The 26113-nt window shown below is 36.6% G+C and overlaps 1 protein-coding gene across 1 annotated transcript in view; it reads left to right on the top strand.

The window, feature by feature from the left end:
• Positions 1-219: 219 nt before the first annotated feature.
• Positions 220-26113, top strand: part of DNAH11 (dynein axonemal heavy chain 11) — an 85002-nt gene continuing 59108 nt past the window's right edge. Inside the window, 15 exon segments of the mRNA XM_062501688.1 lie at positions 220-309; positions 2050-2123; positions 2564-2706; positions 3702-3820; positions 11804-11876; positions 11879-11941; positions 11944-11962; positions 12792-12948; positions 13060-13202; positions 13882-13986; positions 14813-14951; positions 17175-17263; positions 17366-17564; positions 23472-23549; positions 23551-23674. Coding sequence (XP_062357672.1) covers positions 220-309; positions 2050-2123; positions 2564-2706; positions 3702-3820; positions 11804-11876; positions 11879-11941; positions 11944-11962; positions 12792-12948; positions 13060-13202; positions 13882-13986; positions 14813-14951; positions 17175-17263; positions 17366-17564; positions 23472-23549; positions 23551-23674 — 1615 coding nt within the window.

The following is a 26113-nucleotide window of genomic DNA, read 5'->3' on the forward strand; positions in this document are numbered from 1 at the left end:
GTTATTCTGTTAAATAGGAACTGCCCAAAGAATGGAACGCCATTAAGAATAGAGCTCTGTCAGTAGAGCACAGAGTAATTCCTCTTCAGGCATCTGACATTGCTGTTAATCAGAAGAAAGTGAACTTTATTTGATGCATGTTGAATTCTGAAATCAGGCCTTTTTATTTCTGTTTTTCATAATAAGAACATAATGAGTGACAAGTGACATTACCTGTTCATGAGTGAGCAGACGGAATCTGGAGAAAGATTTAAAATGGAAGCTCCCTTTCAGTTTGCTATAGAAAATCCATATGTTCATCTCAATAAGGTGAGAAGGATTCTCAGAAAAACATATTTGCTTGTAATATTTCAGTACATAAATTAATGATGTTTCAATGTACGCATTAAAATATTTGTGAGTTGGGTCTTTTTGGTGTCTGTTAGGTTTTTTTTTTTTGTTTGTTTGTTTGTTTGTTTTTTTAGAGGGATTGTTTAGACAGGTTTTTTGTTTAACTGGTGTTTTGGGGGGATTTTGTTGTTTGCTAATTTGGGGGATTCCGTTTTTGGTTTTTTTTTTTTCCAAGATGCTGGTGTAATTCTAGTGCCACCAAATTCAGGTTTCTTGTTTCTCTTCTAGTGTTGCATATGTTTAGCAAAAAATTTTAAAAATCCAGAATACTTTCTCATGTTCCTTTACATAGCCAGTATAATATGCTCTTGAGTGGAATACCCTAAAGCAGACTACTAAGTGGCTCCTTTTTAAAACATCATGAGGGGTTTTGTTAACATTTATACAAATTGAAGAAGTGGTTTAATAAGTTTTAGGATACAAGAATACAAAATAACTTGTTTCTATGCAGCTTTTGTTTTGTGGTTTCAATAGAGAGTCCTTTGTGTGCTCTGAGGTGCTTTCAGAGGCAATGCAAATGCAGTTTTGTAGCCTCTTTTCCATAATTCTCTCAGCTTTTCTTATCCCAAATTATATATAAAGGACCTATAGATTGCACTGACAGCTGAAGTAAGGTCACTATACCCTACAACTATACTTTGAGTGTTCTTTCCCTCTTCCAGGGAAATCAAGAGCTTGAGACGCTGGAAAAAGAAATGTTTCTAATGCAGGAATCTATCTACAGAACTATTTGAAGTATCTATTCCAGGCTACAAGCACATGAAACAGTGTTGAAAAGAAGTGCAGTTGCTCAAGAAAGAGTAGGATATTCATGTTTATATTAATGTAAGGTTTTTCTTAAAATTACATATAAATTTAGAATATTTTTAATGTTGTATTTTTAATTTTATCCTAGAAATGCTATAGTTTTTATTTTAAGAAAATTAAGTACTGAAGATTTTACTATTACTTTTGTTTTTGAAATAATATTTGCGATGTTTTAGGACACCCCAAGTAAAAATATCCCTGTTCCCAAGTCAACCAATTTCAAGACAATCCCAAAGCAAGACAAATTTTGTAGTTTCCTTTAGAGCTTTCTTAATACCCAGAACATGCTTGATGAAATAAGGTAACTGAGTAAAAATTCAGTAATCCATAAAATGCAGTTCAGAACTCAGGACTGTACATTAGAAACCTCTACAAATCTAGAAGCAAGAAAAGTCAATGTACAGACCTGTAGATGGGGAATCAGCCTCGCAAAGTTCTGTTTCCCTCAAGATGCTGCCTTTCACAGGCAAGTTTAAAAATACATGTACCAGATCTTCTTTCTTTGTAGCACCCCCCAGGAGGTGTGGCAGGGCATCTCCCCAGAATCTCCCAGGTGCACCAGGATGTTACCTGTGGATATGGTGTGTGTTTAATAGCACAAGGAAGTTGTGTATGTATGTTTTTATCAGATACTGAAACACAGAACTGTTAAAATGCTTGGCCTTTGAGTTGAATTTAGAGAAGACGGATTATTATGTGTGCTTCCTAAGCAATGGTGATGTAGGAAAAAATTAAGGCCCATGAGCTATTAATGTAGGATGGGCTTTCCCCTGCATCCATTTATCTGTTTTGTAGCAGAAGCTTGTCTTTACCAAATGTTGTTGATGCCTTTATCTGTTCTTTCTGTTTCAGGGCAGCATTGATGATTGGACTAAAACCCAGTGGAGAGAGATTAATGTGGAACAGATGGATGTGCAGCTCAGAAGGTTTGCCAAGGCAGGTTCCACAGCCCTCTATTTCTGCAATTTATCTGTCTCAGTGCCACCCCTTCCTCACTCTTCCCACCCACTTGGATGTTTTAGTGGGTTTATTACTCATGTCCCAGCTGAATGTTCTGGAACATGCTTTGTTTTAGGGACTTTCCTTTAAAACTTTGTTTTTCTGAATGAGTTTCTGGCCCCTATGGAGTTAGATATAAAATCATGGTATCACTTCTCTGAGTTGAGGCAGTATGGGGAATAAAAGAAGGGGGTGGGGGCTTAGGACAGACCCCTCCAGACAACAATCACTTCCACAGGTGGAATTTACAGAGGATCATCTGCTCTGCACATAGACGTAGCTCCAGAGTGTTGGGAGCTGCAGGGAAGGTGCTCATTTTTAATGGGAGGGCACTTCTGCTTGAAGTATTTCAATGTTTTGTTGACAGTATCCCTGCAGAAGAAAATTCCAATGGGACAAGAGAAGTAAGAAGTAAAAATAACAACAAAGACTCCCAGATTATTTGCAGGACACTACAGCTGTGCCTCACTGACAATACAGTGGTTGAATACAAAGTCTTGAACCTAAGAGGTATAAAATCTCTCAATTTTTTTATGTGGTTGTTTCATTCAGAAATAGATTATCCATATTGCATTCCCATTTATTAATATTTTAATTGAAAAATCAGCCTTCGTTGTAGATGTCCTCTTCTAAATTGCTTCAAAGTGTGAACTCCACCTACCCAGCTATGCTATTCCTTTTTTTTTAATTTTAAAAAAAAAAAAAAAACCAGTGGTTTTGGTTCATAGGCTATAACATTCTATAACATGGAGCAGTATTTGGCTTTCAGAATTTGAAAAAATTCTTTTGCAGCATAAAAAAAATATTGAAACCAATTTCCAGGGTTTTTTTTTTTTCATTTTTAAATTAAAAACCTGTGAAGCTCAAAATATAGAAGAAAATTTAACAGAATTTTTCTTCAATATACCAATGAGTTCTCTTGTACAGTTTTAATAAAAGCACATTTAAACTTCTTTTTAATGCAGAAAGCTCCTAAAAACAGGATTAGCACAAAATTGTGGTTTTTTGCTTTGTTTTGTTTTAACAAAAAGAAAATGAAAAAATAATTGACTGTTATCTTTTCAAATCTTAGATAAAAAATTTAAAGTTTTTTTTTTTAGTTGAATTTAATTAATCCTACCAAGTAACAACAAAACACTGCAAATGTCCCATGACTCCCCAAGGTTTCTAGTCTGCACATACTGAGTTTGTATCTTACATCAGCTTCAATGGCAGCTGTGCAAATAAACTTACCTTTAGTGTTACAAAGTACAAAACACCAGAGTACAAGACAAAAACAAACCAAAAAACCCCTGTAACTGCATCAAGAAATATTTCTGCTAGGTTGATTAAGTCCACACTTTGGTGGCAAATCTGAAAGTATATCTGGTATCTAGAGTGCATTTAACTTATTTAATTGTGTTTTTTGGTTAGATATTCCCTTTGAACACTTTATTATGTGCTTCTGTTAGCCCTTGTCGTTTTCATTGACTTAATTTGCTCCCTGCTGTCTCTTTTCTTTCCAGGTCAGGCTTTGAGTAACAGAAGACCTTCTCAGAATTTCTGTGACTCCAGTTTCATAGAGGTAGAAGATGAAGTCCAAAATGTAGTTGTCAGCACCATGCAAGAGTTGAGTACTGAAAAGGTGAAAGATGTACTTTTTTCCCCTGTTTTTGTAGAATGGTATGCAACAAACTATTTATTTTTTAGGTTTTGTTGCAAGAAATTAATCATAGAACTGAATATTTCCATGTGACTTACTTAGGCATCAAAATTCACAGCCTAGCAAAATGAACTGTGGTGTAGTTTACCATCACTGTGAATTAAATATAATTTAATTAAATTCCTCAATTCCAAATATGAAATGTGATATATATATATATAGACAGGTGTTTAATATTACTGTTATTATTCCCAGATTTGGGAAGAAATCAGCCAAACATGGACTGCCGTGGAATTTTCTTACCAAGAGCATAAAAGAACAGAAATTAGTAAACAGCTGCATGAAACTTTAGGTAACAATCAAATATTATTTTAATTATTGAAAATATTATTATTGTATCAATATTATTCACTCCCTTGATATACATGGCAAGTTTAAAAATCTTTTTCCTGAATCTTTATTGCAGATTTATATTTTCTCCAGATCCTAGTATTTGGGATTTATATGTATGCTGTGTAACTATATGTATTAAAAAACATTCCTGTCTCCATGTAGGAGTTAAAAAAAAAAAAAAATAACTTTCTAAGCTTGTAATTCCTTCAATTTTTTTAAAAACCCTTTAGTAATATGCTGTCCACTTTCGATGTTTAAAGATGTCTTCTCTTATGATGCACAATAAAAACAATTGCAAGAGAATTTGTTAATTTCCCTTGTTAACTTTAGTTCCTCTGTTTGAGAAATTGTTTTGACTAGTGCAGTTTTTTGTGGCTTTTTTGTTTTGTTTTGTTTTGCTTGTTTGGCTAGTTTCAAATGCACAGGATTCTGAAAAGTAAATATGTGGTATATTTCATTGTACAAATCAAAGGCTGGCAAAGCAAATTAAACATGGCAGATTCTGTCATTTCCATTTGGATGGAACTTCAACACATGTTCTATCTTCATTAAAGCAATTATCTGCCTTATTTTCTTTTCACATGGACTGGTGTCACAGTGTGAGACAAAGGTCTGCAGGTCATTCCTTTACATGTCTTTAATATCTTTATTTACTCTTTCTTAGCTTTTTAACCTCCTGGAGGCACATAGAGACACAATGCTGCTGAGGTGCAGAAATTTTCTTTGCAAACTCCATGTCAATTAGGAAAGTGATGGTTGAAATACAAGTTTATGGTCTATTATTTATTTATGGCTAAAGGCAACTACAACAATGAACATAAACTCTTGAACTGGCACAAAACATTATGCTTCAATTGTGCATTCTGACCAAAAAAAAATCACTGAACCCTTGCATAGTAAAGATGATAGTTTTGTGTTGCCAATACACCTGTAATTCAATCCACAGATACCAGGGAAAGTTCTCATCATGTGCAGTTCTGAAAATCTAATATAAGATAATGTTCTACAGGGAGCTCCCATGCTTGAAATTTCAAATATATTTCTAATTGCTTAAACCTACAATTTAGAAACATTGGCAGCTGCATGTCTCACTATATGGCAAAAAAAAAAAGTATATTTTTTGTACAAGAACCTCTTAAGAGCAATGAAATTATTTGTGGTGTTTAACATGCCTAAGTTTCTTCATGGTGCAAAAGGCATTGAGCTTGCATAAGCAGAAATACTCTAAATTAATAGGTCTGCTAAAATCAGTCATTTTTATCTTGTTGAAAAGTTTTATTGGCATCATCGGTGGTATTTGCAGTCCTCTCTACTCATTTTACTTTTCCTTTTTATTCAGTCTAAACGCTGTCAAAATAGTTGCTTGTGGCTTTAATTATTTTTCTTTTTCCATCTAAGAAATAGAGTTTAAAACAAGCTGATTAGGCATGTTCTTCCAGCTCTTTTTCCCATGTTTTTCTTGTGCCAGTTTAGTAAACTGTGTGAAGTGGAAAAAATAAATTTGAGTTGAAATAGCTCTCTTTCTTTCTGTACAGCAGTTAGTGACTAACATAACAAATAAATAAAATGTGATGGAAGCTACAGGAAAGCCGAAGGTGTATGAAAGCTTTGAAGCTCTGCGGCAGAGGTAAAATTTTCAGTATGATTACAAACTGTTCTAAAGTGTAGCTCTGCAATAAGCAGGAAATGAGACCTGTCAGATTGTTTCCTTTTTGTGCAGGTGTGAGATGTTCCGATTATCTTTTTGTCATTTGCTTCTATTTGACATACTGGATTTCTACTGCTTTTCACATGACCAACTAAACCTGAGGCATTGACTCATTATTTAGGGATGGCACGATGTCAAAATTGTCAGAGGTCTTAAAAAATACATTCTGTTTGAATCAAATTCTCTTTCTCCCTATCCACACCCTAGGAGCTGGGAGTGCTTCTTTCACACTTGCAACAGGAGGCAGTGGATTCGTGCAACCAAAGTCCTTCCACACGCTTGAACTTCCCACCTGCACTCACTTTTCCTGGCTTTAGAGGCAGCCACGTTTAGAGTCACCGTCTGTTTCTTCTTGCAGGAAGATGTTGCAATAGGAAGTTTAAAAAACCCAATAAAAGACTGTTTCTTGAGATGTCACATTTTTTCTGAGATACCAAGGTAATAGCTGGAGTGCATCAGTCAAACATAAATAAATATGGCTTCTTTTACCTTCCAGGTAGGCATAGAATTTAATATTTTGATCCTTAATACTTTTTTTGTGAAGATCAACATGTGTTCTTATGTTTTTAACTCTTCATACATCAAAAATAATATATGTGTCTTTTTAAAGAGTGGTTTCTTTGCTCCCCCACTCAACTGATTCCTATCTACTTTTTCACTTGTTGCTTTTGTGGTTTTCTTTTTATCTACACATAACTGCCCTGTTGAGTTAGAATGTTTTTTTCTCATCCCTTACTTGCTAAGGCTGGATTCTCTGGAAGGTTGAAGAGGAATTTCCCCTGGCCAGACTTTACCTTTTGGGAGACTTTTATGGCACAATTCCATTCCCTTGGTCTGAATGAAATTTTATTTCCTTTCATTTTCTGGAAAGAAAATGTGAAAAGCTTGCCACCTTCTATGTTCCTTATAGCTGTGTCCATCATTATTATTTTGCATCAATAGTGGATTATATTGTTCTGTTTTAATGTTTGGTCTGATTTTTACCTTGACTGGAAGGGAATTCCTGGCTTTAAGGTGTTTTGAGCCACGTGTCATTAAAATATGTCTGTTTTTCAGGCACTCTTTTTGTGAAAATGCTTTAGCTGTATACTTAGAAAGCAAGCACATATCTTTTCTTCTCTTCTATTTTGGTTTTCCAGCAGACTTGCTAGACATCCTTTAAAGAGGAGCACAGCCAAGACAGCTGAGCTTCTTTGTGTATTAATGTGCTTCATCTTCTCTACAGAAAGGAAAGTTTTCCAGCTAACCTTGTGAGCTGATAATATCATTGAACTGCACCTTTGTTCTGAGCAAATTTCTAATTTACTTTAAAAATAGGAACATTTTGCCTAAGGAAGGTAGTAAACAATTCTTTCCCCCTAGGTGGAAAAGTGATCCACAAGAGGAGATGAGAGACACGTTACAAATCCCAATCTGTCTTTGCTGGAAATTTAGCCACGTGGAACTTTCATTTTATTGGATTTTTGGGTTGTAGGTTTGCAGGAACTAGAAATGGGAAAGGTCAATGAGATCATCAAATCTATTCTTCTAGCATGAATTGATCAGATTTCAGGCAAGCAGTGCACAGTGATGATAAGTAAGACTGAAAGATCTATGGTGTCTGGTAGGCTGTTACTGACTGAGCTGCTGAATCTTGCACGAGGAATGTTTTTGTAGCCATCCTTCTGTCTTCCTCCCTTGAACAATGATCTGCTAGGTTTTGTGACACCAATCTGTTCAAAAGCACAGGCACTTTGATGTATTTCAGAAGCTTCATACTATGTTATCTACAAGCCAGATGATACTCCTGGCCTTGGTTACTATCCAGCCATAGCCATCAATTCTCTGAGTGCTGCAGTTTTTACAGTGCCTCAGGCAAAACCCTTTTTTTGAAGAGCTGTGAGTTATAACAGAAGAACTGATGTTTTCAGAGATGATGAAGGCTTGAACATGGGGCCTCTTCAAACAGGATGGTAGGCCCTCATAGATTCTTCACAGAGCTAAATCTCAGTGACTTGCTTCATACACATGTAGGGCAAGCAAACAAGTCTTTGGTTTCAGGTGGCAGGCATACTGCATGCTGGTGTGTAGACAGCAATTTTTAAATTCCATGGTCTTTGGAGACATATGTAGTTACAGAAGGCATTTACACCTTAATAGGCAAATTTTAAAATGAGCATTATCCATAAATAATAACAATTTCAAGATTTCTTGTTTTTTTTATTGAGCTTTGCCTTCAGCCTCTTCTGACAGCTGGCAGAAGTGTAATGAGCTCCATTCACTGACTTATCATTTTGGCCCAGCTTGTTCCCACAAAAACCTTGTGTATAGTAATCATGCAACATTCAAAGAGCCATCCACTTGAGCAGAGACATGCATTAGTGTGATTGACACAAATCTGATGGAAACAGCTTCCTTATACATCTGCTACTTTTGGATGCAAATAGCCCGTCACCTTACCAAACTTTTTGACAATGTTGCTGATCTTAAATTTCAAGAGAATACAGAGGAATATATAAATGTTGCCCTTGGGACATAGAGCACAGAAAAGGAGCATGTTCTGTTCCATGACCTATGTAGATTTAATAATCAGATATGTTGAGTTGTGTAAAATCTCCTTCATGAATTTTGCCCTATTTGGGATGTAGATTAAACAGACACTCTTAATTGCATGAAATGCTACTTTTAATTAGATAATTTTGGCAAAAAATAATATGTAATAATAGACCCAGAACATTTTGTTACCCAATATTGTGTAATTTACTGATAATTTAATAAATTGTCTATCTTCCTCTTGTACATATAATGTTCTTTTAAAAGTAGTGTAGAGTTTGCTGTTTGGTAAGTAATGAAAATGGAAAAGGAGTGCTAAAAGTCACAGAACTGATCAACTGTGGTTGAATGTTGCATTTCTCATACTTTCTCTCTTCTTCTGCTTTTTTTACTTTGTCTTGTTATAGTTTCAGATCCCTTCCTGTCTTATCCTTTAGCACACACCTCTCCAAACCTGCAGTGCTCTCACAAATCCCCTGTCAGCTGAATGAGGTTTCAGCTGGTTCTGAGCCTCATATTTGCCAACTGGCCAGCCAGTATGTGTGCTAACTGGGCAGCGGTAGGTCAGGAGAACAGATCAGCAACTTCTGACACAATAACTTATTGTTCTGAGAGCAGTGCTGAATGCATAAGCCTTCACATTGCATAAAATCAATGTTGCTTGTGGTTCTGATGATTGATTGTCACAGCAGGGAGGCCCCAGACTGAATGGACAATATATGCAGCTTGCCTCTTGGAGATAGATAATTTCTCCAAGATACAGCTATGTTTGAGTGCACAGAGACAGAAAACACTGTACTGCCTGTGCTTACTCTGGGGCTGTGATCACAAAACCTCCACACTTTCATATTTGGAGCTCTAAGACACTATCTTTGTGTTCAAGTCAAGTGAATATGTAAAAACCAGTATCTGGTATGTCATCTAAATCCTACTGAAGTTACAGTGACAGAGAAAATGGAGGGAAAATCCACTCTCATTTCAAGTTTGTAAAAAGTGCTGATGTAAAGAAAATCTTTGTTAAGATCAATGAGATGAACTTCCTTTATTTTTAATACAAAATATACCATTTATGTTATGTGCATAAATTTATGCATGCTTGGGTTTGTTTTTTTTCTTCAAAGGTGGAGTCTTGGTAGCTAGACCTTGAGGAAACTGTACACAATGCAGTACATCTCTGCTCCATGGAGTCTATACTGGCCTATGAAGAGAGGCAGAGAGCAGTGAGTTTTTGATCACCCAGCCAAGGCTCAACTTACTGCTTCACAAACCTGATGGGTTTTAGGTGTAGAAATGGCATCTGGTAGGCTGAAAGAGAGCTTGGAAACAGCCCTGAAGGATTGCCATGAGAAGGAGATATGGACATCTCCTTTTTGTTTAATTCAGAGAAAAGAAATAGTGTGAAAATAGTCATATTAGTACAGTTTACATATTAAATGTTAAACATATTAACATACTACTATAGCATATCAAACAATACAGCACCTACTGAAAAAAAGAAACATGGCTTTTTCTTCAATTTCTGCTACCTCATGGAAATTTTTATTACACCTTAATTACTGGGTATTTGTGGCATTATTCTGAAGTGAGACAAAAGCTAAAAGCAAATATACTGCCACAAGAGTGTGCTAAGAACAGAGTACACATTCAGTATGTATGCAAATATTACACCAGTATATTTGTGTAAGGAAGCCAAAACTATTGTGTAAGGAAGCCAAAGGATACCTTGTACCATTTGACTTTTTGCTTTACCCTTTTTTACCTCAAATTCTTCTGAATGTTTTTCTCCTGCTGTGAGTACTCTTTTTCTTTGTGAAAACTTTCAGTAGTTTTGGTTTTGTTTTCCAACACAGAATATCTGCTGAAGGGAAATGCAAAATAGTAGAGAGACTTTAAAAGGGTCATGAATATCTGACAGAAGTGTCTAAATTTTCCCTGTAACAGAAAAGGCATTATATATTTCTATTGATATTTCAATGTATTTTTATATTTTCCTCCTTAGAATTACATGCAGTAGTTGAGATTGGGCTTTTCCCCCCTATTAATATGAAACCTGAATAATTCCACAGTCACTTCATATTACATAATGACTCTGTATAGTCATTTATATAATATTTTGTAATAATGCCCTTATTGCTTTGTCTATTTTTAAAACGTCTCTGATCTTTCCTGAGGACTATTTTTAGTTTGCCAATAAATGTTCTTGTACAATTAGTACAATATTGCAAAGTCTGGTACATATCTCTATGGAGGTTATAACCACAGATTTTTCAATTCCATTTCATGTACAGCTTCTTATCCATCCATTCCTCCTATCCTGCCTAGCTGACCATCTGCAGCATTTATGCTCACCTGGATTGTTGTTGTTTTGGAGATGGTTCAAATTTCGGTTTAAACCAGGATTTCTTCTGGCATCTCATGTTGAATATCAGAAAATTTGGATGTACAACCCAGTTTTTATGGTGAATTAGTTTGCGATGTAGGCAGAGCTGATTTCTAGTAGTAATAATGGTAGACAGTACTGGATGCCATCTGGTTTTAGAGGGTTACCTAAATCTTTTCAGGTCACTGAGCTAAATTGCCATGCTGCTTGGAGAACTTTCCTTGGGTGATCATGAAAAAATCATGGCCATTTGCATCAAAGATGTTCATGGCAGGGATGTATCAGCAAGCCTTCAAGCCCACAAGGTGCATGTTTGAATCAGCTATCGCACTTTGTTCTGCCTCCAGTAATTCACAGGGTGTTTTACTCTCCTTTCAGAGGCATGTTACAACTGCATGTGCAACATCTCCTCTTCCTGTGGTGACTTTTTATAAGTGCAGACAACTGAAATTTTGCGTGTTTATTTAAATCAAAATGTTCACTCTATGTATAAATTTAGTTCAGGTAAAACTAATGCTGTTGGTTGGAATGAACAAAATGTTTCACCAGATTGGAATTGAAAGAGGAAAGAATTCTTATTTTCCCCTGAGACTCAGAAATAAAATTGTAGCATTCACGTTAGAAGAAAAAAGGCTTGAGGAGTAAAATTAAACTCATTGTGGTCAAAGTAATGTCAGCTCCCTTGCAAAGACTGCATTGTTTGTAGGGAGAGGTCTTGTGTTCTGCTGTAATAGCTCTGTTGAAATTATCTTCTGTTACTCTGGCATCTGTATAAAAGCACAAATGCCTTGAGCTGCATCTAATCCTTTATAATCCATTGTAGCAGTTATTAGTCATGAGTGACTAGGAATGAGGTGTGAGACCTGCTGATGACAGCTACAGCTTTGTGATGGGTGGCATTTGGACCACCTGAATATTCCACCTGGCATCATGACTCTTTGATGGCTCTTAGGGCCTCCAGTTCGAGTTTTTTGTTTGGCTCTCACATGTGTGCCATGGATGGCATGATGTCCAGAACCACTGTTTTCCAACATTTGTGATGCTCAGTTTCAGTGCTTTTATGAGTGCTTGGGAAATACCCCTTGGCAAGTTATACACCTGTGACTGACAGGTAATGACTGCTACAAATAACAGTGCCTGCTTTATTTGTGTCAGTGAAGGAAAAGTTAAACGTTTCTTGGAAGTTCAGAGCTCTTTCTTTCCTACCTCATATGTATATCGTGAGGTTATGAAGACACAATATATTTGAGAATGTATGTTCATGTAGGTGTGCATACTTAAGAAATGGTATCATTTTAATGGCCACTACATTTATAATAACTGATTTATGGGTTTTTTAATAACTTAAGCTAGATATTCATTGTCTAGTCTGAAGGGGAATATGAACAGATCCTTGCCAAGATTTATCAGGAGTTTTCAGCAAAGTTTTCTTTGTTCATTTGTGAAAGTCCAAAACAGTTGTTTTGTTTTTCTCACACCACATACAGTGAAACTTTTTCTTCTGGGCATGTTTTGGCTTCAATATGGAATTTCTTGTTAAACTAAGTGATCCAAAAAGGATACACTCAGTCATCCTGGCTGCCTTAATGGCTGCAATCCTCAGCTGGGAGGCCAAATTCTGGGGCTCAAGTCTTTGAAATAGGCAAAGCAGCAACTGTAGCCTCCTGTTGCCTCTCCTGTGTGATCACTGACATGATCTTCCTTCTTGATAAAAAATACTGATGTAGTTAGATTTTTCTTCTAAAATAAGCATTTTCCAAGTAATACCATACCATGATTTTACAGGAGTATGGAAGAGATGCATTTGTGGTTTGGGACATTAAATTAAAATGAGTAACTGGGCTTGGAATAAATAATCCATGAAACTTCAGAGTTATAAAAAAGCTCCCGATGTTGTAGAAGTCCATTGCAATGCAAACAATCCCTTTTCATATGTTAAGATGTTATATTACTCCAGCCCAGGATCTCCACCTAACAGTAAGTGGTGCTCCTGCAGGACCAGCTGGCAAAGATAAGATAGAGACCATGGAAGATTTAGGCTGTGCCCTTGGTATAATGGTGAAAATTTTCAACTCTTCAGAAGACATGGATGACAGGGTGAGATGTTCTGTTAAGCAGTATGGAGACTGTTGTTTAGCTCCTTTTTCTTGTGAAAGACTTTGGAAACTGTTGCTTTCAAGAAAAAGATGTAAAATCTTTTAATTTTAGCCTATAGGGAATATCTATAAAGCTTTGGTCTGGACAGGAGTTTGAGAGTACTTTGAGGAATTTAATCATCTCTTGGTAGAAGTCTAGTCAGGATTGGCAGTACAATTAAAGACTGTCCATGATAAAATTAGGAAGAAAAAAAAGTGAGTATAGTAGGAGTGCTTCTTTGTCCTTTGCAGGCTATAAATTCTGAACTAATAATTTCTTCCTCCAAAGTTCCTCTGAAATTATTTGTAAATGAAGGACTAGATGGTAACACAAAATCATCCATGTAACGTACTAACCAAAAATATCTTTCCCTTCAAACTGTAGTAATAAGTGTGAGTAAATCCTGGTCCTACCATACTACAATTTAAGTTTTGCTATTGAAACTGGTTCAAGTCCTACCATGTGAGATCATGGCACCCTATGGGTGAGAAGTTTGGAGAGATTCAACTTTGCGAGAAGTCGCAGTGATTCCAGGGCTTCACAGTTCTTTTGAGACATGCCTGGTTTTCCCACTGTCCTATGTTCACCATTCTCCATTTTGTTTTCTGGGGTTTTTTTACTCAATATTGTCTCCTGGCCTTTTCAAACCCTCTGCATCCCTACCAGTCTCCTTTATTCTGTGTTTCAAAAGATGACTCTTCCAATAGACATACTTCAGCCACATGCACTCTCTGTGGCTCTAATAGTCCAGTGTTTTCCTTCTGAATTCAATGCCAGACAGATTACTAAAAGCTACCAGTTAAATACCTCTGCTTGCTAAGATCTAGTAGCTTTCTTTTTTTATGAGTAGTATTTTTCTTTGAACACTTCTTTGTGTTACCTTTCTTTCAACAGATTTGTATTTCCTGGTGAAAACTTTACACTGAAATCCAGAGCTGGAATATTTATTACTGTGATCCCTGGATGTGCAGGTCACACTGAAATGCATGAGAACCTCAGGTTCCCCATTCATACTTAAAGATGACAAAATTAAAATTGGCCATTCAGTTCAGCAGTATATTTCTGAATGGAGGGGGGAAATAAATATTTGGGTTTTTTTCAGTAGTAAGAAAGACCTTTGAGAGACAAATTTGCTGTTTTATAGCTGGCTTGAGCACAAAATTCAAGATCTCCTCTTTGCTAGAATGTAACTTAAGTAATGATTTTTAATGAGGAAATCATGGAATTGTTTAGCAATAACATTATTACTTAATGCTCCTTTAAAAATGAGATTTAATGGGATTTTTTTTTCATTTGTGTCATTAAAATTTCTGGGCTTTTGTTCTAAAAGTTTGAGCAGTTATATTCAGAAAAGAAACAAACCTTGAAAGGCAACCAAGCCTTCATATAAAAGCGCCAAAAATTAAAAAAAATAAATAAATAAAATTCGAAGCACTTTAAAAAAAAGCATGCCATTTTTAGGAATGGTTGTGTTGCTCTTGGCTTCCAGACCCTGTACAGCTGCTGGCTGTGCCCCCAGTGATCAGTGACAAGTGACACCCCTGCAGCCTGCTCTGAGTTTGGGCAGTACCTGTCTGTGTTACTCAGATGCCTCTTTTGTGCTGCAATGTTATGGAATACTAACAATCACCAGTGCCTAATTAACTCATTTTCCTTTGAACTAGAGTTGTCAGCCTTGATTGACACTCTTAATTGTGATTCTCTTGAGCTCGGATTTTAAAAAATGTTTGCACACATCAGATATTTGATTTAGTTGACTTATTCTTACCATGTTTAAATGCTAATCTGTGCATTTGGATTATGGTGTTTTTTTTATCTTCCCTAGAACCTGTGCCATGGTTGTCCCTGACATTGAACTGGTTTCTGAAATGATGTTGGCTGCTGAAGGATTTATTGATGCTTGTCTGCTAGCCAGGAAATTCATCACCTTGTAAACCACTCTGCAGGGAGCTCTCCCTGAACAGGTGAGGGTTCTTTGGGCTTCTGGATTTAATACATATCCATTAACACACATGCCATACCACTGCAGCTGAACATTGTGTAATAGGGGGGATTGATGCATATTGTCCTATCCTGTGTTTTAAAGACACTTTAAATCACACATCCATCCTTAATAAATTCAGACATGAATTTGGGAAAAAGTGTCCTTTCCTCTTACCTTTGGATGTTTGTAATGTGTTAGTTTTGCACTAAATAATTGTATATCACCCTGTCATACCTGGGAGGACTCACTGCATTGTGCTGCTGCATAACAGCTGTGTAAATAACTATCTTTTGGAGAAGAGACTAACTGAGTAGAAATTATTTTGAAAAACAGATATCATATTGTATTTGAATGAACATGTCTTTAAACTTTCCCCAGTAAAAACAGTGACAACTATTTGAAAAAAAGGGGGTGGAGAAGCATTTCTAAATAATTCAATTATTCTACTAGAAAGAATCCGTATTCAGAAATATTAGCTTAAAATTGCAAACCTAGGAACTGTGTGATCTCTTCCCTGTATGTGTGCTCTTTTAATCCAGCTGTATAATTTTTCACAAGATATTCCTAATATTAATTTTTATCAATGGGATAAGAACTTGAAGAACCCTTCAACCTTAAGCCCTAAACTCAAATAGCAGGCAGGGCCTTCATGAGATTAAAAACAACCTTATTTTCATGCCTGCATAATTTTGAAATTATGTCTAAATATCCTGAAGATTTCCTGACACATTCTTGCAATTTTCTAGAGATAAAGAAATTAAACCATGCATACATAAAGATAATTAATATTGTTTGCTTCCCTATAAAAAGGATTCCTTGCGTCTAATGATTATTTTTAACTCGGAGGCACGTTCTGAATTGAGAAAAGTAATTTATACCATTGTTTGCCACTTCAGTATTAATCATCATTACAATAATAATATTAACATTAATGTTTGAAGTAAAGTCTAGAATGTTGTTTACTTTTTAACTCTCATTTTGTTTACTTTTAATGGAAATGGGAGAAATCAAATAGCTTTGAGAAAAAATTCTGGACCTTTGCATAAAATAGGCAGCAGTTCAGAGAGTTCTGAGAGCATTGCTCCAGTGTTGGGACCTTTAGAACTTTAAATGTACCTTTAAGTGTACTAGGATCTTAGCCTATGGAAACTGCTGCAGAACATGCTTATCAGGTTTTTAAGTGCATATGTTGTGAAGGGGCTTCTGGTCCTGTCATACCATGGCAAGCAAAGTCCTTGTACACTGGACAAGTTACACACCAGGCTGCTTTTAAGGTGAATATCCTGCTCTTTAACATCCTTTCAGACAGCAAAACAACAACAAAAATTTTTGGAGGAAAAAAACCCATAAAAATCACTACAACCTAACAAAAAATACCCAAAAAACCCCAACCAAACAACAACAAGGAAAAAAAAACCAAAAACAAACAAAAAAAAAAACCAAAAAAAAGGAAAAAAACCCTCTTGCCTAAATCTAACAAAAAAATCTTATTAAGTCCCGTATATTCCTAAATATCCTAGTTTCATTATCAACTCTAGCTTCTTTGCCCACATGTACCATTTCTAAAATCTGGAAGCTCCTTTTCAGTGCAGATGATTGGCATCTTTATTACCAGAGATTTTGTTTTTCCTGATCATGAACTGTCCTGATTATTCTTTGTTATGCATTTAATTCACACTTAGAGTTACCACTGTCATGGAAGAGGATAGAGGCATGGCATCTGTCAATTTAAAATGGTATATTTTAAGTTGAGAATTTGCTTCCAGTATTGTTGTTGTTTTGGTGGGTTTTTTTTTGTTTGGTTTTTTTTGGGGGGGGTGTGTTTATTTTCTCCTTTTTATTTTGGGGAAGGTGGGGTGGAATTGATAATACTAATTGGCTACATTTTTATTGAATTCCTAGGTGGGGCTGCAGAATGTTTTCAAACTTTACCCAACTGATAGTCACTTAAGAATCAGGAACCTAACTGAAGAATACAAAAAAATTAAATAGATATACATATATGTGTGTGTGTGTGTGTGTGTGTATTTCAGCCTTTTCTACTTTTAGTCAACCTCTAATACTAACTGAAAGCCACAGAAAAACGACAAGTGAATAAAAATGTCTTGTGTTACTCTGTGTGTAAAATTACTGTTTTCTTCATAAACATTACCACTTAATTTTATTTTGTGTGCCAACACGGCTGGTTAAAATGTTTTTGTAGGGCTGTTATGACTGGGGACTTCATGCTATCAAATCAGTTTTGGTAATTGCAGGGTCCCTGAAACAAGGAGACAAGAACAGACTTGAGGATTGGGTGAAATATGTTTCTGCTGTTTTGCCTTTGAATGAAAACAGAATCCTAAAAAAAAAAAAGATTTAATGCTCTTGTGATACATTGTTTACCCTCCTTTTCTATGTGCTTCTGTGAGTCTTAAGAGACTTCAATTTGCATAAAATAGTGACAGATGATATCCCAATTTTCACAGGCATGATCAGTGACCTGTTTCCAGCTCTGGATGTTCTGAGGACGAGGAACCTACAGTTTGAGCAGATGGTTAAACAATTTACCCTGGAGCTGTAGTTGCAGCCAGAAGAGAACTTCATTCTCAAAGTAAAAGAATTCATTGTCCTTAATTACTCCCCTTAAGATTTTTGATCAAAATAATTGCCAATGGGTTGGTTGTATTAGACAAGAAGATTATTTTTGAGTATGTTAAAGCATTGATAAAGTGTCTCTCAGTGACTCAGTATTTCAAAGGCATTTCATCACAGCAGTAATGTTCCTCAGTATGATAAATATGTCCATGAGGAAATGTGTGTCCTATTTGGAAATGCTGTGTACAGTGACAATCTAGAGTGACAAAAATGTTTGTTTGTGCACAGTAAGAAGAATTTGTGTTTAGTAGCAAATTCATTGTTGGTCAGATATTTCTAGTGAGGTAAGAAGAGTAAGGGAACAAAATATATAAATAAGAAGGTATGGATTTGGAATGTGCATGGCTACACATGACTTTTGTGTACTCTGTTTTTTATGTAAAATATAATGCATGTACATATATGCATGTATGTATGCTCAGAAGAATTAGTTGCTCATAAGCTAAATTTAAGTACTAATCTAGTTTAATTACAGACAGGATAAAAAGGTGAAATGTAGAAACACTGGTTAGCACACAGACCAAATACAAAGTGCATGCATTACAACCTCTCTTCAAGAAGCATCCACATCTGCTGTATGTGACAGCACACTCATCTTTATTGGGGTATATTGGAAATAACCAAGTTGGTTAAATGTGACTGATCAAAAGATTTATAAAGGATTTTGTGCTCTTCTCTCTCTTGTTCCATTATCCTGAAGGGTGAAAGACAATAAGGTATGCCTTGGGGCGTTTTGAGCTTTACAATCAACCTTCTACAGAATATTTTGTTTCCTGCTAACTGGGTAAATCAGAAGACAAGCACTAGGATCATGAACTTGTTCCTGTTAGGCTTTGGAAAATCAGAGTTACTACTCTTCACTAAAACAGAAATCCACAAGCAGCCAAGCTATTTCTATTCTGTGACTCATACAACTATTTCTTTGGAAGCAATGTATTACTTTAGGAGACTGACTTTGTATTTTTATGAATTACAGCTGTCAACTGATTGCAGAATCCACTCTGCCAAAGCAATGGCAAAATTGTGATAACTGTTCTGTATCCTTGGATTTTCACAGTCCTGCTGGACTGTGTGGGTGTCTGGAGAATAAGATTTGTTCTCACTTGCTGAGGTAACTGCTTTAATTCCTTTGCCCTAACTCTCTCGTAATTTTCTGAGAGACTGTGTTGCTTGATGCCACATTAGCTTTGCTGGGGCAAAACTGCCAAGAAAGTGCAAGCTTACTTTTTTTCTATTAAAGGGAATAAAAATGTGGAGGTGGGAAAAAAATCTTGTGAATGATTATCTGTGTTTCTGTGATAAGAACTACAGCCGGAGAGGAAAGGTGCTCACTGTGTGTCCCTTCTGTGTGGTAGGATGTTCAGCTGGAATGTGTCACTGTGTTTGTCGTTGGAATTGCAGGGAATGGAAAGGGAAAGGTACCTGACTGCCTAGGTAGCATGTTTTCCATCTTGCATTGCAAAGAAACTGCCATGGCTCTTGCATAAAAAATTTTTCTTGTTGCCTTTGCCTGAAGCTGCAGGGTACATGCTGCTGAAGGCACTTGGTCAGCCAAATGATGAGCAGTGGAAAGATCAAATATTGCAAACAAATTGTACATTTTATGTGTTATTTGCATGTCCCAAAGGACATTTAATCATGGCATGAAATAATGAACATTCAATTTGACAGACAAAGTAATACTTTTTCTGGAAGGAGGAGCAGGGTGTTTTAATTAGTCTTCTAGACAGACATCATGCAATTTCTTGCCAAAACACTAGGCGAATAATTCTAATACATAATGCTTGTCTATTTCTGCTACTAAATGCTGGCAGCTGCATAGATTTTTTCTCCACTTAACACTTTCTATTAGAATTGAGTGCAGAATACAGCTATTTCAGCCTGGAAGTCTCCTTTGCTACCCTTAGGCTTAATGGAAATTTGGGACTAAACTAGGAGAGAGACAAGAGTAACTTAAACTGTTGGCTGAGTGTGGGGATTCAGACAGAGATCCAGTTCAGGAAAAAGTCAAAAATCCCTACTATAAGAAAATGGTGTCACTAATATTCACCCTGTTCCTTCTCTTCAGGTTCTGAAAGTTCTTCATCATATGTATGTAAACAGAAAATAAATGCACACTTGGAATGAACTTAATGCAGAAATTCTGACAGCTGATGAACTCTGTGGTTTTATACACCAGGAAACCAGAGAGTGGGAAGATGTCAAGAAACACATGTGATCTTGCTAGGATGTCACTCTCTATCCAAAATGGACAATACCAGAATTCAGAGACCATGTAAGAGAATTCTTGTATTTTTCTGAGTTTTGATGGAATGAGACTTGGGTGCAAAGCACTGGTGATTCTGGAAAGGCTGGAGGGCAGGGCAGGATGCTGGTAGACAAAAAGTATTAGCCTAAACAATGCTGATCCAGCTGCTCTGAATAGCCTGTTATTTTCTCCCCAGACCCATGATACCTCCCGTTTCTCACCCATATCATTAAAACTAATGTAATGACTCTCCTGTAATCAAAACTGAAATAAGTCATTATTAGATAAAATGCAGTCATTTTGCTGTATTGAGTCTTCACTGAATTTTTTGTTATTTTAAATTACCGCCTAATAAACAAGCAAAGGAAGAAAACATGGGTTTGATGTTACAAAAGTTTCTTGTTTCAGAGATGTCTCATCTTCTGAAGCTTTAATTGAAGTGCAGTGTTGTTTTTGAAGCAGTTAAGTGATAAGATTCTATTGAAATATAATTTGCAGGTCTCCTGTCATCTTCTCTGAGAGAACAAGCCAATGAGAGGCCAAAAAGGTTTGTTTTAAATAGGGATATAGATGCTATGTAGACTGTATCCCTCAACACTGTTATGGATGCTAACAAGGTGAGCCATTGAGACACAATTACAGTGGCTTGCCCTCTACCTGTTTTCCCATTTTTCTCTTCCTCTATTTTTCTGGAGGCAGTTTTGCAGTGGTCATTCCTTTTTTCTTTTATTCTTGCCATTTCTTTGGTTTTCACTATTGCTAAGTAATATTTTGGTACCTAATTAGCACTTTGTCTTGCCTATTTGGCACAACAAAAAGCTTTAAATCAGTCTACAAATGCTCTAATCGTGATTGTGCCTCCTAGATGTAAACTGAAGTAATTTGAGATATCAATTATAAGATTATTGAAACTGGTATTTGGAAAGTCTCTCAGTAAAACAAATTTAAGATTCCATTACTGAAGACCTTGTATCACTGTACTATGGAAGGCTAGTGTAGGAAATCTAAATCAGTCAGTCTAAGCACAATAAGATACAGGCTTCTTCTTTCCTTCTTATTAATTATACAGCTAAACCAATTTTGTGGGCTCTCTGAAATGCTGTAATATTATGAAATCCAAATCTAAGATCTGAATGTAACTTTAGGAAAGTTATTGGAGTTTTATGCTTTCCTGTATTAGAAACTTAAACCCTGGTAACCCTCTGGTTACTCAGCGAGGTGCCTGGTGGGGTGAGCCACATAATCTAACTTTATCTGAGAAACAGAAAGTGGCTTGTTCACGAAACATTTTTGAACACCTAAATTTAGAGTCCTGCTCTGAATCATCTTCTGATTATTTCCATTGACCTCGAGAAAGATTTTTCCCTCCTCTGCTTTTATCTGGTTTCAGTAGAGCTCACATTGGTGAAGCAGGGTAATCACCTTTTAAATTAATTAAACTCCAACAAACTCATACAAGGTCAAGTAAAACCTTTTGAATTCGTCATCTTCTGTGATTCTGGTAAAAAATTCTAGGCATGTTCAGAGTTTGTTTAGCTTGTTCAAGGGATAGTGTATGCATTTTATTGCAGATAATCCTCTGTGGGGCTGTAATAAACATGATTGCCTGACCACATTCTTGTTTAACAGCATATTTTAACTTTATTTGATGGAAAGTTTACTGATGATTTCTAGCTTCTGACCCCTACAAGCATTGAATGTGTGTCTATGAGTGTCAGCTGCTGTTTGTGTTTTCCTTCTAATTTTTATTTTGGTAATTTATTATATATTTGTGGCCACATATATCTTCAAACAAGCAATTCAGAGAATTTTTTTTCCATCAGTGGTGTTTTTTTGCTCTCTTACATGTACTGCTTAATCAGTGCAGTAGTGTGGAGGGCTGACCCTGGTTGAGTGCCAGGTGCTCACCAAGCCACTGTTACTCCCCCTCAACAGCTGGACAGCAGAGACAAAAATGTGATTAAAGACTCTTGGGTCAAGATAAGGACAGGGAAATCAAATACTGAGCACACTGTCATGGGCACAGCAGACTCAACTTGGGGAAATTAATTTTATTTATTACCAATGAAATCACAGTAGGGTATTGGCAAAAAACAAACAAACAAAAATCTTAAAAATACCTTTCTTTAACTCTTCCCTCCTTCCCAGTTCAAATTCACTCCCAATTGTCTCTGCCTCTTCACCCCATTAGTACAGGGGGATGGGAAATGGGGTTGCAGTCAGGTCGTTGTTGTCTCTGCTCCTCCTTCCCTCTCAGGGGAAGTGCTCCTCACACTCTTCCCCTGCTCCATCACGGGGTCCCTCCCATGGCAGTCAGGCCTCCATGAACATCTCCAGCTTGAGTCCTTCCCTCAGGCTGCAGTTCTTCATCAATTATTCCAGTGTGGGTCCCCCATGGGGTTACAAGTCACGCCAGCAAACCTGCCTCCAGCGTGGGCTCCTCTCTGTGCAGGTTCACAGGTCTCCCAGAAACCTGCCCTAACACAGGCTTCCCAAAGGATTCCAGCCTTTTTGGGGCATCTACCTACTTCTGTTTGTGCCACCTTCTATCCATAGTAAGAGAAATTCAGTCTGCAAGTCCATTTAAATCGTTGAAAATTATGCCCACAGCAACTGCACACTACAAATTGAAGCCTTAACATTTTCCTATGGCCACATTTGTGCATAGATAATTTTTTTGCCAGCTAAATTAGCTTCACACAAAGTGTATGAGATCTAGAGGAAGCAAATCACTTCCACTGTGTTCTTGAACAACTTACAAAGTTAGGGGTATATTTGTGGAAGGCAAATCGTAGAAGGTATGATAGTATGATATACAGCTGTTAGTTATAATTAACTCACTTTGAAGGTATGGTTATTTTTGCACTTTTTTTCGTGTGTTCTGCATAGGATATTCTCAAGTGATTAATGGTGCTTTGATTGCATTAATTTGTATTGCACTACTTTTTAATGCTTAGATGTGTAGGAATTTTCCTGGGGAGATTACAAGTCTATGGACTTCAAAATGTGGGTCTGATGAACAAAAGATATAATCCATTATCAACTCTCCTATCGAATTTGAGGATTAATATTTGATAGGAAAATATACAGAGCTTGGAAAATAAATATTTATCAGGCAATTGAAGAGCTTGGAAAAGGAAGATTTATCAGGCAAGGAAGCTTTTATGTGCTCACGGTAGGTAAAGTTATTTATTGCCAACTGTTCGTCCAAATGGTTTTAGGTAAGGTGAAAGCCCAGCCAAAAATTAAATTGAAATAATTGTTAATTAAACTGCCTACATCTTTCACCAGTCTGCTTCTCTAACAGTTACAGGGAGACTGATGTTCCTCAAAGCCTGAGGTAGAACAAATGCATTTCAGCTACAACCAGATTCCAAAAGTTTCCAATCAGAAGAAGTTGAATAAGAATTTTCAAGTGGAAACACTGAGTAAAAAGTAATTCAGTAAATCTATTTCTTTTAGTAATTCTTTGAGAATAAAATAGTGGTGTATCCTGTTTCATCACTTTGTAGAATTTAGCCCTAGCCAGAGAGAGGGACAGAAATGACAGTTTGCTTTTAAAAGTAAACTGTGATGTGTAAGTGTTTGATAGGGTCTTTTCCTTTTAAATTTTAGTCAATTATTGTTCACACATCTTAGACTGTACATCTCCAGTACTTTATTGATTTACTCATAACAAAAGACATAGCAATTGAAAATGCTTGTTGGTAATGCTGGAAAAACAGTGTTTATAGGCAATAGACTTGGTGCTGTCTCTGAAGACAGCTTCCAGACCAACAATTCACTCAACTACCACACAACATCAGCAGTGCTCCAGAGTGAGTTCCATACAGATGTGAGAAACTTATCTTCCTTCAACAGCAGTGATAAAATACATCCTGCAGTTATTACAGCCTTACCACATCCATTTGCCACTGCTCTTGTCTGAGCCTTGGCAAAATTCGTTCCTTTGCAAACTGGAAGACTTTGAAAGTTGTGGCGGACAAGGGGAAAGGAGGAGGATGAAACTGCTTGGTGCAAACTGGAACTGGCACTGTGCTCCCAGAAGTTGTTTTCTGATTATAGATGAGAAAATATGGCTTTACCTCTGTTCACAAGATGCCTTGGGCCAGCTTTGGCCTAGCCTGGGTGATGCCTGTAGATGTACCAAAATGGACACTCAGAAGTTGAGTTTACTTTTTCTAGGACCATAAAACATCCAAGGTGGGTCAATCCCTGTCTGGTGGACTTTGGAGTAGATGAGATGGATGCAGATCAAAGGAAATGCTAATATAACACACAAATAGAGAATGATGTGTGTTGGACAAAAATGTTATTCTAGTGGTAGATTTCGGAACAAGAGGAGTCACAGAGTCAAAGAAAAATAGGCTCATAAAAGTTGTCAGTTTTGCTCTTCATGAAGAACAAAATCAAGGAAGAGCCCAGCTGTCAGTGGATCATGACCTCTTTTCCATCCTTATTTTTATCCTTCCTGTAACTTGAACAGGAAACAATTATACAGAAAAAGCGATGTGCCCTCCTCGCTGCACAACTTTTCATGCCATGAAAAGGTCTAGAGAAGTAAGTTAATACACTGTCTTTTTAAATGTCCGGGAGAATATACCAAAGAAAAAATCCATTTCAAAAACTTTATGTGATTTTAGAAATCTTCAGATATAGTCTTTAGAAGCATTTGTGTCTGATGTGTAACTTAACTCCTTTGGAAATCAGTTGTCTAATTTTCCAGCCAATCTACATTGCTGCTAATGGATTACATTTTCACCGGGTTTAAAAAAGTAGGTATAAATCCACAAATCTTAATTGGAAAAGTTTTCACCCTGTTTTTTTCTTTCATGTCTTGTGCTAATTTCTTCTGTATTCACATCAGATAAGCAAAGACCATTTTGTCTTCTTTATACCTTAGTTTATTCTTTGAAGTGTTTCCAAATTCATGTTAACATAGAATCCTGTATTAACAGAACTTAATCTCATTTTTGCCCATCAAAATGAATGGAAAGATGAGGAGAAAAGAAATTTGCTGTGTGTCAGAGTGAGACCATGAGCTGTCATATCTCCTTTAATGGGGAATCAGCCTTAACAGGCTTTCAGAAATTCCTCTGATCAGGAAGGGATTTTTCAGCTAATGACTGCCATTCCAATAGCAACCATGGCCATGGCTCTAAAGTACAAAAGCATAACACTTTCCATTGCAAAGAGAAGCTGATGAAAGGAGTTCGTGGCCAGCAAAGGCTGTGTATTCTTCTTGAAGGAAACAGCTTATATAAACCAAAGATGTGAAGTCAACATCACAGGGGCTTGCTCTCCGAATGTGTTACACCCACCAACAGTCTTGGGGCATAAAATTTGAGAGTTTATGAACCTTTACAGATTTGCTGTGAAATTTTACTTGTATTCCTTCACATTTTAAGTCAGTGTTGTAAACCATCCACTTTCCTTCTAAAAAAAATTAAGACATGTACAAAGCATTGGACTCATCTCATTGTCTGCAGCTCTTCCTTCTGCCCACTGCTCTTCAGCCAAGTTTCTCTTTTTAAATGTTCTTTTACCAAGTCCCTCTGCTAATCATAGCAGGTAAAGAACTGCATGACAATCCAGAAGCAAGTATATCGTGTTCCCTTGCCATTGTGTTTGCAGCACTGTCTCGGTGAGCTGTGATGGAATGATTTTGTTCTGTCATGTGTAGATCAAAATGAAGGCCTCTTACATTATTTCTGTGTTTGTGTGTACCAATATTTCTCCCTGGAAAATGCATTCAAGTAATACACTGAAATGCCTTCATGTGTCTTAAGCCATCACTCCAAGCAATTGTTTGGAACAGTCAAATTGTGGATTGTTTTCCTAATGGAAAGAGTCATTCACAGCAAATTGCACAAATGAGCAATTTAAATCAAGTCTTGGTTCATAAAAAGGAGCTTAAGAGATGAACTTGTTAAAGTACAATGATTCACTACTGTTCATTGCTATGTTCTTTCTATAGTTCAGAGGTTAAAAGATTTTTCTTACAGATCATATCACTTTTAATCTGCAGTATTTTCTGTCAGTTCTCATCTGTAGCCACATAACATTTTTGAGGTATCTGCTAGAGTGGGTGAGATTAGCATGTAGTGTAGGGTTTTATTTAGCATCCCCAAGGCTTATGACTCACCCTCTCTGCCTCTAGAACAGCAGAAAAATTCAAAATGTTGCTTGATGGAGGCACGTTCTGATGCAAACTAATATTGGTACAGTAATTCTGGGGTCCTCAATAATACTTAAGT

The sequence above is a fragment of the Cinclus cinclus genome, chromosome 1 (assembly GCF_963662255.1).
Source record: "Cinclus cinclus chromosome 1, bCinCin1.1, whole genome shotgun sequence".
Lineage (NCBI taxonomy): Eukaryota > Metazoa > Chordata > Aves > Passeriformes > Cinclidae > Cinclus > Cinclus cinclus.